The 12904-nt window shown below is 40.9% G+C and overlaps 1 protein-coding gene across 1 annotated transcript in view; it reads left to right on the top strand.

Annotated features, from left to right (window-relative positions):
* Positions 1-10479, top strand: part of LOC125281391 (focal adhesion kinase 1-like) — a 353460-nt gene extending 342981 nt beyond the window's left edge. Inside the window, exons 3-6 of the mRNA XM_057312786.1 lie at positions 3768-3935; positions 5195-5332; positions 8261-8409; positions 10279-10479. Of these exons, the coding sequence (XP_057168769.1) occupies positions 3768-3935; positions 5195-5332; positions 8261-8409; position 10279 (456 nt within the window). The 3' untranslated portion in view covers positions 10280-10479. The remainder of the gene's footprint in view (positions 1-3767; positions 3936-5194; positions 5333-8260; positions 8410-10278) is intronic.
* The last annotated feature ends 2425 nt before the right edge of the window (positions 10480-12904 follow it).

Here is a 12904-nt window from a genome sequence, read left to right as displayed (position 1 = left end):
TCCGGATGTTTTTGGCGTCCCCTTATAAATGGCATATGGTCTTTTAATAGTTATTAAAATCGAACCTTATAATTTCTATCTTTTGATTGGAGCATTATTCCCTTTACAGTTGACATAACAACTACTGTAATGGTGTATAAGTTCACTATCTTACTTTCTGCTCTCTAATTGTATTGCTGATTGTATTGAATTCTCTCAGGCTGGTTGTTTTTAGCATCCCGTTTTTCTCTTCAAGCTTAGTGTTTTTACACTCATTTGTAATATTTTATTGTTTGCATCCCTAACTTAAAATCTAGCATTAATTTCAACTTTTACCCTGTAAGTATGCACTCCAGTTCCATTTATTCCTTCTCAGTTCATATGCCCCTGCTATGTACAGATTTGCCTCAACTCACAATGCAGTTCTGTCCCGATAAAGCCATCAGAAGTTGAAAATAGAGTAAGTCAGAAATGCATTTAATACACCTACCCTACCGAACATCATAGCTAAGCCTCACCGACCCTGAGCATGCTCAGAACATTTACTTTAGCCTACAAGTTGGGCGATCTCATCTAACACAAAGCCTAGCTTATAATAAAGTGTTAAATATCTCATGGAATTTATTGGATACCATACTAGAAGTGAAAAAGAGAATGGTTATATGGGTACAAAACGGTAGTAAGTGTATCAGGTGTTTATCCTTGCGATCCCAGGGCTGACTGAGAGCTGTAGCCACTGCCACCGCCCAGCGCCACAAGAGAGTGTCATACTACATATCCCTAGCCCAGGAAAAGATCAAAATTCAAAGTACAGTTTCTACTGAATATGCGTGACTTTCGCACTGTCATAACGTTGAAAACTTCTGAGTTGAACTGTCCTAAGTTGAGGACCATCTGTATTGGAATTCCATATTATGAATATATTATTTATATGTATACACATATATTATCTCTTTCATATTTATTATTTTACCCGGTTTTATTCTTTTATATATATATATTCATATATATATATTTTATCCAATTAGAGTTATCCAAATAATTACCTGTTTATTGCACTTTCATCTCTTCCTAAATCTCTGATCCAGAATTATTTTCCTTCTGCCTAAAGAATAACTTTTAGTATTTCCCTTAGGTCAGATCTCCTGGTAAAAGTTTTTCTCATTTCTGTATCTGAAAATTTCTCTATTTTGCTTTTGGTTTGGAAGTGCAGTTTTTCTGGATATTGAATTCTACCCGGGCATCTGTTCTCTCTTTGCACATTGAGTATTTGTTGCATTGTCTTTGAGAAGTCATGTGAGGTCACGTGGTTGCTCCTTTGGAGGAAATGTCTCTTTTTTCCTCTGGAAGCTTGTAAGATTTTCTGATTGTTCTTGGTTTTCAGCACTTTTACTGTAAGGTACTCTGTATTTACCCTGCTTGTTTGTGATTCTTGAGTCTGTGGATTGACATCTTTTACCAATTTTGGCAAAATTCTCGGGCATTCTCTCCTCAAATATCATTTCTGCCCTCTTTTGCTAATCTTCTTTCCTTGTGCCTCTGCAGCCAAGTATAGGAGCAGCTTTTCATTGTGTTCTCTCTCTTGCCTTCCTTTCTGAGTAGGCCGTCCTTTCGTCTCACCGTGCTTCACTCTGGGTGTTTCCTTTGTTTTTTTCATCCTGTTTTCAGCCATGTCCATTCTGTTGTCAATCCATACCCACTGAGTTTTTCATTTTGGTTATTTTATTTTTCAATTCCATTTCCATTTCTTTTTGAAACTTTCTTTATCCTGATCTCCTATGTCTTTAAAGTATTGTCTGGTTTTTATTGTGGTGTTGTTAATGTTGACTTCTTTTCTCATATTTCTGATTTTTAATGAATATGCTACATATCATATTAACCAGACAGTTTGTACAAATCATTTGGGTTTTACTGTGACCTTAGAGAACATTTCTCTTTGCTTCTTAGGAGGAGGATAACATGATATACCTTTGATTTTGGATTTGGATTACCTCATTGTCTACATTTGTCCAAACTCATCACATGGTTCACTTAACATTTGTGCATTTCCTGATTTAGAAATTTTATGTAAAGTACCATAAAGAAATTTTGAACTGTAAGGAAGTGATATGCATGTTGAAATGTTTAGGGGTGAAATGTACTGATGTTTGCAGATTTCTTTGCAATGCATCAAAAATAAAATGGGTTGAAAGAAGGATAAATAGGGGTGGGTTGATAGGTATGTGGTAAGCAAATCTAGCAAATGCTAATGGTAGAATCTAGGCGGCAGTACATGGTATTCACTTTAAAGTATTTCTACTTTATTGTATGTGTGAAAATATTTGTAATACAATTTGGAACAACATTAGACTGGGACAACATTGTACTTTGTCATATTCTTCTTTGTCTTTGTTGATTGTTCTTGAGATACAAGTCAGAATATTTGTCACATTGATATGTTACCTTCTTGTTATAACACAGACTCCTCTATTCTGGAATTTGATGTGACATCAATGGAAATATATATATTGCATGAATCCTTGTTACACTAAAGTCTCCCTGTCATTGGATCCTGTAGCGTGAACATTAAGGACAGTATGAAATCTCTGAATCTTGAGATTTCAAGACCTAGAATCATCGCTAACTTACTTTGTAACCTTGGGAAAATATCTCATGTGTTCTGAGCCTCAGCTTAATTTTTCATCTATGGAATGAAAACACTTCTGTAGTATTGAGTTCCTCTCCTTTGTGTTTACCCCTCAGTCAGAAATATTCCTTAGAGCTAATACTCAAAAGGCAAATACATTTCTCCTTTACCGTTTTGTTTATATGTTTGGACTCTTACATTAAATCAGAAGTCTTACATGCATATGTGTAAAGAGAGTCTGTAATGTTCAAAAGTTCATGGGGTGCTGTGTGGCTCAGTCGGCTAAAGTCTGACTCTTGGTTTTGGCTCAGGCAGTGATCTCAGCATCATGGTATTGAGCCCCGTGTCAGGCTTTGTGCTCAGTGCTGGAGTCTGCTTGCTCTCTCCCTCATCCTCTGCCCTTCCCCTGCTGGGCACATGCTCTCTCTCTCTCTCTCTCTCTCTCTCAAATAAATGTGAGAAATCGGAAAAAAGAAAGTTCACATCAATGTGCACAGTGCTACAGCTGGCCAGAGGCTCTCTTTCATGTGTTTTCTGCGAGCCGCATTCACTAGCATACCAGCGAGTACAGAACACCTGAGTACAGTCTTGACTCATTGGTATGCTGGTGAATGTGGGCTCCCAGAAAGGGATGGTAAGGTGGAAGGGAGGGGCAAAAAAGAAGGAAGGAAGAGAAAGACAAAGGGGAAGAAAAAAGAAAGGCTCCAATTATTAGCATTTGCCAACTTCTGTGGTGTAAATAATCCTTCCGTCACCAGCACGACATCCCTGCACATGGAGTTAGGCGGAGGAGTGACAGTTGGCTGCAGCTGGCTGCAGTAGTCTGTCTGTTGTCTTATACTCAATTTCTAATTCATTGGGTTGTATAACTGTTATGGTTTATATAGCCACTTAAAGTATCTGTGTAGGCGTGCATGTTGGCTATTTTTGTGAAAAAAATATTCAGAATACAGAAGTTATTTGTAAATTGCATGACATTTTCTGGCCCAATTGAAAATGCCTTTTTTCTTCAGCAAGTTGGGTGTGCACAAAAATATCTGGCTCCGTCTGTTTCAGAGGAAAGTCTGAACTTGGTGGTGGTGATTAGAAATGTCTGTTATGCGTCTGTTACAGTGATCTGAGCAGGTGTGGAGTTAAAGGAAGTCTTCTCTTTTTATTTTAGGCGTTTTTGTTGCCTTCCTGTGACATCGCTGTAACAAGGAAGGTAGTTCCAGTGTACAGAAAGTGGATCCTCCAGGACAAACCTGTGTTCATGGAAGAACCAGATAAAAAAGAAGCTGCCCTAGAAGATGCTGAAAAATTAGGATTTTCAGAGACTGACAGCGAAGAGGTAATACGTTGTCGCTTGTTTCAGTTGGGAGTACACGTATTTTAGCAAAGTCTACCCGATCGGGCGAGGGTGCCAGTCAGTGGGGCACAGGCCAGCGGGGCTCTTTTATCGTAGTTGCTGCTCTCCAGTTGCTGAGTTCCGTGAGGACCTGCTTCAGTGAGGCTGCTTCTGGGCTGTCTTCAGGATCATTGGTCACCTCCTTCCCCTCAGGCTAGGTCCGGCTGTGCATGGCAGCTTTCATTCACTGTGGCGGCAGACTTGTTTTATGAACCATCGTATGTTCACACGTCTGCGTATGAGACTAAAAATGTCACTGCCGTATTGGTATTGACATGTTTAAACAAATAGCATTTGAGAAACTAAATTTAGAATGTTTTGGCAGTCTTGTCTTGTGCAGTGGCCTGCCCAGAGCAGCCGAAAGGACTAACCCAATAATGAGTGCTATCTCCTCTCTTAAGAAGCCTCACTTCAGGGCTGGGTGCTGTCCTCAGAGTGAGTGCTGCTGGAATGGAACTTTTCGTCCTGGTTAGGTAAAGCTAGAGGCTGGATAAAACTAAAACGACACAGTGGGATCTCTTCCTGAAACAAAATATCTGTCATATTTCTATTTCTGGCATGCTGTTTTGAAACTAGTCTGAGAAATTATTTTTTTTAAGATTTTTATTTATTTATGTGACAGAGAGACAGCCAGCGAGAGAGGGAACATAGCAGGGGAGTGGGAGAGGAAGAAGCAGGCTCCCAGCGGAGGAGCCCGATGTGGGACTCGATCCCGGAACACCGGGATCACGCCCTGAACCAAAGGCAGACGCTTAAGCACTGTGCTACCCAGGCGCCCCTGAGAAATTATTTCTAAAAGTGGGTGTTGCAGCAATTAACAACAAACATTTAAGACTATTTGTAATCAAAGGCATATCACTTTTAAATATCTGTATCAATTCCATAATTTTTGATTTTTTAATATTGGTGAAATCATTTTAATAACTGGTCATGAGGTCAAAATGAATAGATAAGCAAATGGAATTTATCACACATTTTAAAGGTCTGTTTTAGAGACTCATTCAGTTACTGGACCTGCGTTTATTTCTTCAGCACATACTAAACACTAGGCACTGTTTGAGGTGCTGGAGGTGGTGAACAAAATGGAAAAAAGACTCGCCCTTCTAAAACCTCTATTCTCATGAACTTTGGTGAGTGTAAGGAATTAAATATGTGAACATGTACTTCTTCCCTCTCCGTGAACTGGTTTTTATCTTCTAAAGACCTCATCTGACGGTTCTCGTCATAAGCGATCTTCCAGTTGGGGACGAACATACTCCTTCACGAGTGCAGTGAGCAGAGGATGTGTGACGCAAGAAGAAAATAAGAACGGGAAAGCCGGGGCCCAGGCTATGGTGCAGGTACGTGGCTGGCCGGAAACATAAAGACCTCCGCTTGGAGTCCATTTGAACATTTTGTTTATTGTGATAGCATCATTAAAGTACGGGGATATTTGTATCTACCTGTCAGTAAACAGCCCTTAAGTTCTCATTCTGAGTTTTCTTCCTGACCGCTCATCTTCAGTTTGTAAAGATTCTTTTCTAGTCGAAGGAGACCTATGAGCCGGTTGCAGGTTTTTGAGAGGGATTATTACGCAGTGAATGTGAAATGACTGAGATCCAAATCTTAAAAAGCATGTCCTGAACACATATGGGGAGTTAGTCCATCATCTGGACTCTAATTTGCAAGACAAGCATGGTGATTCTATAATCCCATAAAGAATATTCTTCTTAAAAATTGCCTGTTTGATGATAAATGCTCTACTTTTTAAATCTTTATCTGTATGAATATTTAAATAGAACCAGTGCCATTTGGGAACATTGGAAAGAACAACTTTGGCTGATCACTTAATCTTCCCAGACCTCAGGATTTTACCTCAAAAATGGGGATTGGGAGATTGATTACCTCTTGGCCCCCATCTACGTGGAAGGTTGTTAGGTCTCTAAGTGAAAACACAGAATGCCTCTTTTTCCCCTGCTCCCTGGCGCCCACCCTCTACCCCATATCCACCTGAGGTAGCATAGGCATAGCTTGCCTGTTGCCCAATTTTCAGTGACATGCTTTTGTCATCCATCTCTCAGTAGGATTCCTTGTCATGGTATCCTTTTTGCTTTCAGGTTCATTAGCAGTTTAATACTCTGTAACTATTGAATCTTCTCATTTTTCAGTGAAAATCAGCAAATAATTGGAAATCAACTTGAAACAAAATGAAGATGATTTTACTTGAGTAGCTTCAAAGAACTCTGGTGCCAGTTGTTAGGAAAATCTGTGCCCTCACCAGAGAAGTGCATGCCGGAGTCCCTAGCCTGTGTCCCTTGGTATTCCTTGTCCTCCAAGTGGATTGCCATATGCCATCCTCAGCCATCCCACTGCCAGTATCTCCCTAGGTTCAGGAGAGTGTTAATTTGTTTTCTGAAAGGATGAGTTACATCGACTTGGCCAAACCAAGAAAAAATACTTTCCACTTGATTGTAGCACAACAGTGTTCAAAAATGTTTAGTTTGGATTCTAATAGCTGTGTTTGTTCTCTTTGTATCCAGTATCTTTGGTCCTTTCCTTGGTTCATTAGGAAAAAGTGGCCAAGTACAGGTTGAATAAGCTAGTACTCTTCTCCAGTTGCTGTTGAGAGGTACAATTTGGACGTATTAATTTTTTTTTTAATTTTTACCTTAACCAGTACTGACATGGTAGTAAGAAAGATTCATGGAGTTGGCATTTTGATCTTTTTTAAAAAAGAAAATGAGCGGAGAATATAATATATGAAGACTCCTCACTTTTACTTGGGAGTATGCAAAGTTTCCAATTCACATCAAGAAACCAAATACCTTGAGTGAAAGATCTGTCTTGCAGCAGATCGTCTATGCCATACGTCTTCCAAAAACATGGCCCCGAGGGGCAGCTGGGTGGCTCAGTCGGTTAAGCCTCCGACTCTTGATCTCTCAGCTCAGGTCTTGATCTCAGTCAGGGTAGTAAAAAAATAAAATGGCCACTAAAATTATACTACCACTGCTAGAGTTGGTTAGTCAAAAAGTTCTTTGTTTTCCTTTTTCCCACTTGAAAGCTAGGAAAGTCTTCACAATTGCTGTTATCATCTGTTACCAATTATTACAGTGCTTATTTAGTAATTCTTTCTAGAAAAGTAGGCCCTGACACCTTTTTAATCTTGCACAAGATAATCTTAGAGGCTGTCAATATTTAAATTCACCCACTTGACTTTTGAGCATGTTTATTTTAATTTCTTCAGTCCGTTTGTGCATCTATTTTAAGATGTTGTGTTGATAGATTTCATTCCCAGGTGAGCCAGAGAATTCTGTTTGTTCCCAGATCCTTTGAATTTGTACTGCTGAACACAAGGGAGACTTAAGAAGGCATAGGATCTAGGTAGATGGTACCCATCCACCTTCATCACCAGACTGACAACTCAGTCTCCTAAACTGAAGGGTCACTGGAGTCGTCTGTGTCAGTAGTAACACAGTGGTAACTTTACTGTAGTGCCCCTAAGCAGTCACTTACGACTACGTAACAGGCCACATCTGTGCATCTCACCATTTTCTACTGAAACACCCCTGACAGGAATGGACAGTGAACTTGTACCCCAAAGGTCTGAGGTAGAGTGTAGAGCTGTTGGCTGGTCATCTAAGTTTTTTTAAATCTGTTTTTATCTCAAGAATTCACATAGGTTTTATATCCTACTGCCTAATATCGTTCTCCTAGTCAAGGTATATGCACCTGGAAGCTATGTACTGTTGACCATGTGGCCTTGCCGGTTTCCTGCCTCCCTACAGCTACTAGAGATCTGCGCCCATGTTGGGTGGTGCTGGCCGTGCTTCCTACCTGCAAAGTTCATGTGCTGGGAGATTCCACAGCAATCAGATGGTTTTTCCCAGCCACTGTCTGACCACTGCTCCTCTTCCTCTCCCCGTCCCCGACCCCAAAATTTCTCACCCAGAAGCAGTGATCCTATCTTACTGTTTTCCCCTTTTCTTTTGAGGTAATGTAAAAAGAAGTCTTCAGAAAGTTTTCTGATTCATAAATTTTCTATAGTTGCACTATTAATTTGTATTAATAATTTTTTTCTAGGAAAGGTCTTTCAAGTGTGTCAGGTGATTCTAAGAGAAGCATTTTAAAGAATCTTGAGTATGTGTTGGTACCACTTGCCTTAGTTGAAATGACTCCAAGGTGATTGTTTAGTAGAGGGAAATTAATATCATTATCTTTAAGAAAAATTTGTTCAGATTTATGTGTTTAGTTACATTTATATGTTTACTGTAAAATTTGTTGATTTCAAGGTATTTTTGACCAATGCAGCAAACGTCTTTTTGTTGGAACCATGTCCTGAAGTTCCCATGCTCTTAAGAGAACAAGCTGATGCCTGTAAAGCTGTTTTGATTATTCGTAGGCGCATGATAATGGAGCTTACAATGAATAAAAAGACATGGTAAGTTTATTTCAAATTCATTATTTCTGTAAAACATGTTTCTGTTTTTCAACATAATAATTAGAACGTCAAAGCCTCCACTTACTGATGGCTTTACAAAGTGAACAGTAAGATGATAATCAATCTTCTGTAACAGTTTCTGTGAATTATGAAGAAGGTAAGTATCCAGCACTTTGATAGTTTATTTTTATTATTGGCTTTAAAAATGTTACTGAATGAAAAGTAGTCATATTACTTAATAGTAGATTTTTCCATTTTAAATTGTCATCAGACTGCTTTGTGGAAAAGCAATGCAACTGGTGTTTTCTATCCTTCTTCATAAGCCCAGGAGCGGTTGTTAATTGCTCTGAAATGCTGTTAACTGATTTTTATTGCTTCCAATTTGAAGCTTTGAATTCACTTTGGTAAACCAATTATCTGAAATGACAGACTGTCAGAATGACCGAATAATAGTACCGTCAAACATATAGTGGCGTCATGAAAATGTGCTTATGCGAAATGTTTTCGTTTTTCTCCTTTGTTTTTGTTTGGTGTCTCTGTATTTATAATACCCCGAAAGTACACAGTGCTGTGGGTTTTTCCCACGCCCCCGTCCCATGATGAGCGCATCACTCCAGCTTAGGAGGTGCTTTCAGACGTTGTCAGCAACAGAGACCTCAGAGCCACTCTGTAACCCTCTTTCTTCATGCCCCTCAGTTCTAGTTGTAAAATGCCTCTCCAGCCCGTCCTTTACGTGTTCCTCCCACCCATCGCTGCCCTGGGGCGGCCTGGCTGGGTCAGCCCTGCTGTCAGTGGGCTTTGGCCTCTGTGCTCAGTGCTCAGGGCTGCTGCAAACCAGCTCTGGTGGCCACTTCCCTCCTGGAAGTCCTCAGTGGGGCCCCGTTACCACACCTGTGTTCTGGATGCTTTTTCTTTTCTTTTTTTTTTTTTAGTTTTAGTTTTATATATTTATTTAACACAGATAGAGACAGCCAGCGAGAGAGGGAACACAAGCAGGGGGAGTGGGAGAGGAAGAAGCAGGCTCACAGTGGAGGAGCCCGATGCGGGGCTCGATCCCATAATGCTGGGATCACGCCCTGAGCTGAAGGCAGACGCCTAACCGCTGTGCCACCCAGGTGTCCCCTGGATGCTTTTTCTGGATGTCCTTGAGTCAGCACTAAAGGGAAAGCTCTGTGTGCACCTGGTGGAAAGCATAGAAATGAGGCAGGACTGACCTGGCAGGGGCCCCTAGGGCTGTGGAGTCCAGCCTTTTCCTTTCTCCCATGAAGGGAGGGTGGGCCCAAAGGAATCCCATCAGGTAGCAAGTTCACTGGTACAGAAACCACAGGAATCAAAATGATTATTTTAGGATGTAAATTCCAGGGGCGCCTGGGCGGATCAATCGTTGGGCATCTGCCTTCGGCTCAGGGCGTGATCCCGGTGTTCAGGGATCAAGCCCCGCATCAGGCTCCTCTGATGGGAGCCTGCTTCTTCCTCTTCCACTCCCCCTGCTTGTGTTCCCTCTCTCGCTGGCTGTCTCTCTCTCTCTGTCAAATAAATAAATAAAATCTTTAAAAAAAAAAAAAAAAAGAAGTAGAATAGTTGTTATACCGAGAGTTTTGTCTTCTCCCAAGTTACAGCCAGGACTAGCTGCAGACACCAGAGGATTTTGAACCAGTAGTTTTGTTCATGATAATAGCTGATTTCTCCGTAGCTCAGATCCTGATTACAGTTGATCAAATAAATTTTGAGACGCTAAAAGAAAATCAAGATCAAGTGCTTTTTATTTTAAAGTTCATTTTATTCCTAGTAATTTAAAATATTTTGTTAAAACTCATTCTTCTTCCAAATGAGGGTGATTCAGTTCTCTTGTTGGCTTGTTGGTTTTAGACACTCATGGTGGCGTGGATCCGAGCAAACCTGTGTGTGTACATTTCTCAAGAGCTCTGGGATGACTTCCTTGGTGTGCTGTCCTCCCTCACGGAATGGGAAGAACTCATAAACGAGTGGGCCAACGTCATGGACTCCTAGACAGCAGTGCTGGCGAGAACTGCTTACGGAGTTGAGATGACAAACCTACCTCTAGACAAACTAAGTGAACAAAAGGAAAAGAAGCAGCGAGACAAAGGTACTTCTACTCTTACAGAGAAATACCAGATGTCTGAGATGGAGGCGGAGTGTGTCTATACATATAGGCAATTAATGCATGGAATTTTGGAATAAACCATACAGGCCGTGTCTTTTTAATGGTGGTGTCGGATGGTGTTTCATAGCACTCTGTCCTCGTAGTAAGGATGATGAATTTATGAAGGGGCTGTGGAGGAAGAAAGAAGATGAAGGGGAGTAGCAGTAGTAGCAACAGGAATAATAATAATGGCTCGTGCTTGTATGTATTCTCTCTCTTCGCCCTCTTGGTAACTTCTGAGTTACTATCCAGGTATCACAGACAGAAACTGAAGTACAGAGAGTCCATGGTGATGGGCTCACTCAAGGTACCTAGCTGAGAAGTGGGAAAGCCAGAAATCGAAGCTGGGCAAGTCCAGCTCCGGGCACCACACTAGAAAGACGTATTCCAGTGCCTGCTTAGGCAAGGTAGAAAAATTCTGAGTGTTTCAGATGGGAGTCATTTTGGCTTTTTTTGTTTCTAGATAAAAGTTGTTTTGAGACCTCGAGTCAGATCAAGGTGGAAAACATCCATGGTGGTTTCTACTGGGGACAACAATTTGTCTTCATTACTGTTTTAAGGCTGTGACACAGTCTTGGGATTAATTCCCTTGTACTCCAATTTATTGTGTAAAGATTTTGAGGCAGTTCATAGAAGTACCTATAATACAATAGATAAAATGGGTAAGGACACTGGGGCAAATTTAAAGGGAGCGGAGTTGCCGGAGTGGTTAAGATGCCAGAATGCATGCCAGAGAGCCCTGTATGCTTGCTAGGGAGGGAGAAGGGGAGCAAGCTTAGATGTGACTCTGATCTTCACAGGGTTACAGCAGAGGATCACAGATTCCAAATGGGGAACATCGACAGCTTAGGTGATACATAGCTTTTCTTGGTCCTAAAACTTGGGAGGAGTTTCTTCTCCCAAGATGCATAAAGTATACATTGCTTGCTTTGGGTAGACATAGCCTCAACAATAGCCTTATTATAGACTGTATCAGCTTTTCCTGTGTGACAGATCACCCCAAAACATAGTGACTTAAAGGAACAGCCAGTTGTTTAAATCATGATTTTATGAGTTGGCAGTTTGGGTTGGACACAGTTGGGCAGTTCTGCTGGATTCCCTCCTGTGTTTGTAGTCAGCTAGGCTGTCAAATAATCAGCCAGGCAGCTCTAGGGTTGGCCAGCTGTCAGCTGGGGCAGTGATGGGGGGACTTGGCCACATACCTTTTATTGCCCAGCAGGCCAGCTCAGGCTTTTTTGGTGAGGTTTTAGGTTTCCAGGAGCAGCAACAGGGCAAGCCCAGATTTTCCAACGCATTTCAAATCTCTGCTTGCTCATTTTGCTAGCAAAGCAAGTCATGTGATGAAGCCCAGGGTCATTGTGGGAGAGGCCCACAGAGGATGTGGATGTGGGGAGGTGTGAACCAATTATGGTGATTACTTAACCATATAAACATGTCATTAATGGGACTGATTCTTATAATATCTTCGCTGCAGTCTGTGAGTGGCTGTATTTATTTATAGGAAGGTAAACAATCTGAAAAACACTGTTTATGGAATGATACAGAATGAATTCAATTATGTAATTAATGCCTTTGGCAAATATTTCCGATTGATCTATCATCTTGCTTATGAGGAGATAATGCTAAGTGAAATAAGTCAAGCAGAGAAAGACAATTGTCATATGGTTTCTCTCATCTATGGAACATAAGAACTAGGAAAATCGGTAGGGGAAGAAAGGGATAAAGAAAGGGGGGTGATCAGAAGGGGGAATGAAGCATGAGAGACTATGAACTCTGAGAAACAAACTGAGGGCTACAGAGGGGAGGGGGGTGGGGGAATGGGATGGGCTGGTGATGGGTAGTAAGGAGGGCACGTATTGCATGGTGCACTGGGTGTTATGCGCAACTAATGAATCATCGAACTTTGCATCAAAAACCAGGGATGTGCTGTATGGTGACTAACATATTTTTAAAAAAATTTTTTTAATTAAAAATAAAAATGAATTCAAATGTTCATTATAAAAATACTTGCCTTCTAAGCACTGGATTTGTGGAAACAAAATATACTCTCAGGAACCTGGGTGTGAAAACGACCCATAGGTGGCAGCCACCAGCACATTACCTGTGCAGAAATCTCTGTCTCGGTCTCTTATCTCCTGTATTTCTCTTGGATCCTTGACCACTCATTTGAAATACTTGACCAGAGCTCTAGGAGAGGAAAGCAGAGAAGTGATACCTAATTTTGCAACAAGAGAAGCTGCCGATTATATACAGTTGGATTTATGAAATCTGCTGAGTAACACAGGCTGTGCAATGAATGATAAGGAAGTCAGCCTTTAGATTATTTTTCTT

The sequence above is a fragment of the Ursus arctos genome, unplaced genomic scaffold (genome assembly GCF_023065955.2).
Source record: "Ursus arctos isolate Adak ecotype North America unplaced genomic scaffold, UrsArc2.0 scaffold_16, whole genome shotgun sequence".
NCBI lineage: Eukaryota > Metazoa > Chordata > Mammalia > Carnivora > Ursidae > Ursus > Ursus arctos.
This window is presented reverse-complemented; position numbering and strand designations above follow the sequence as displayed.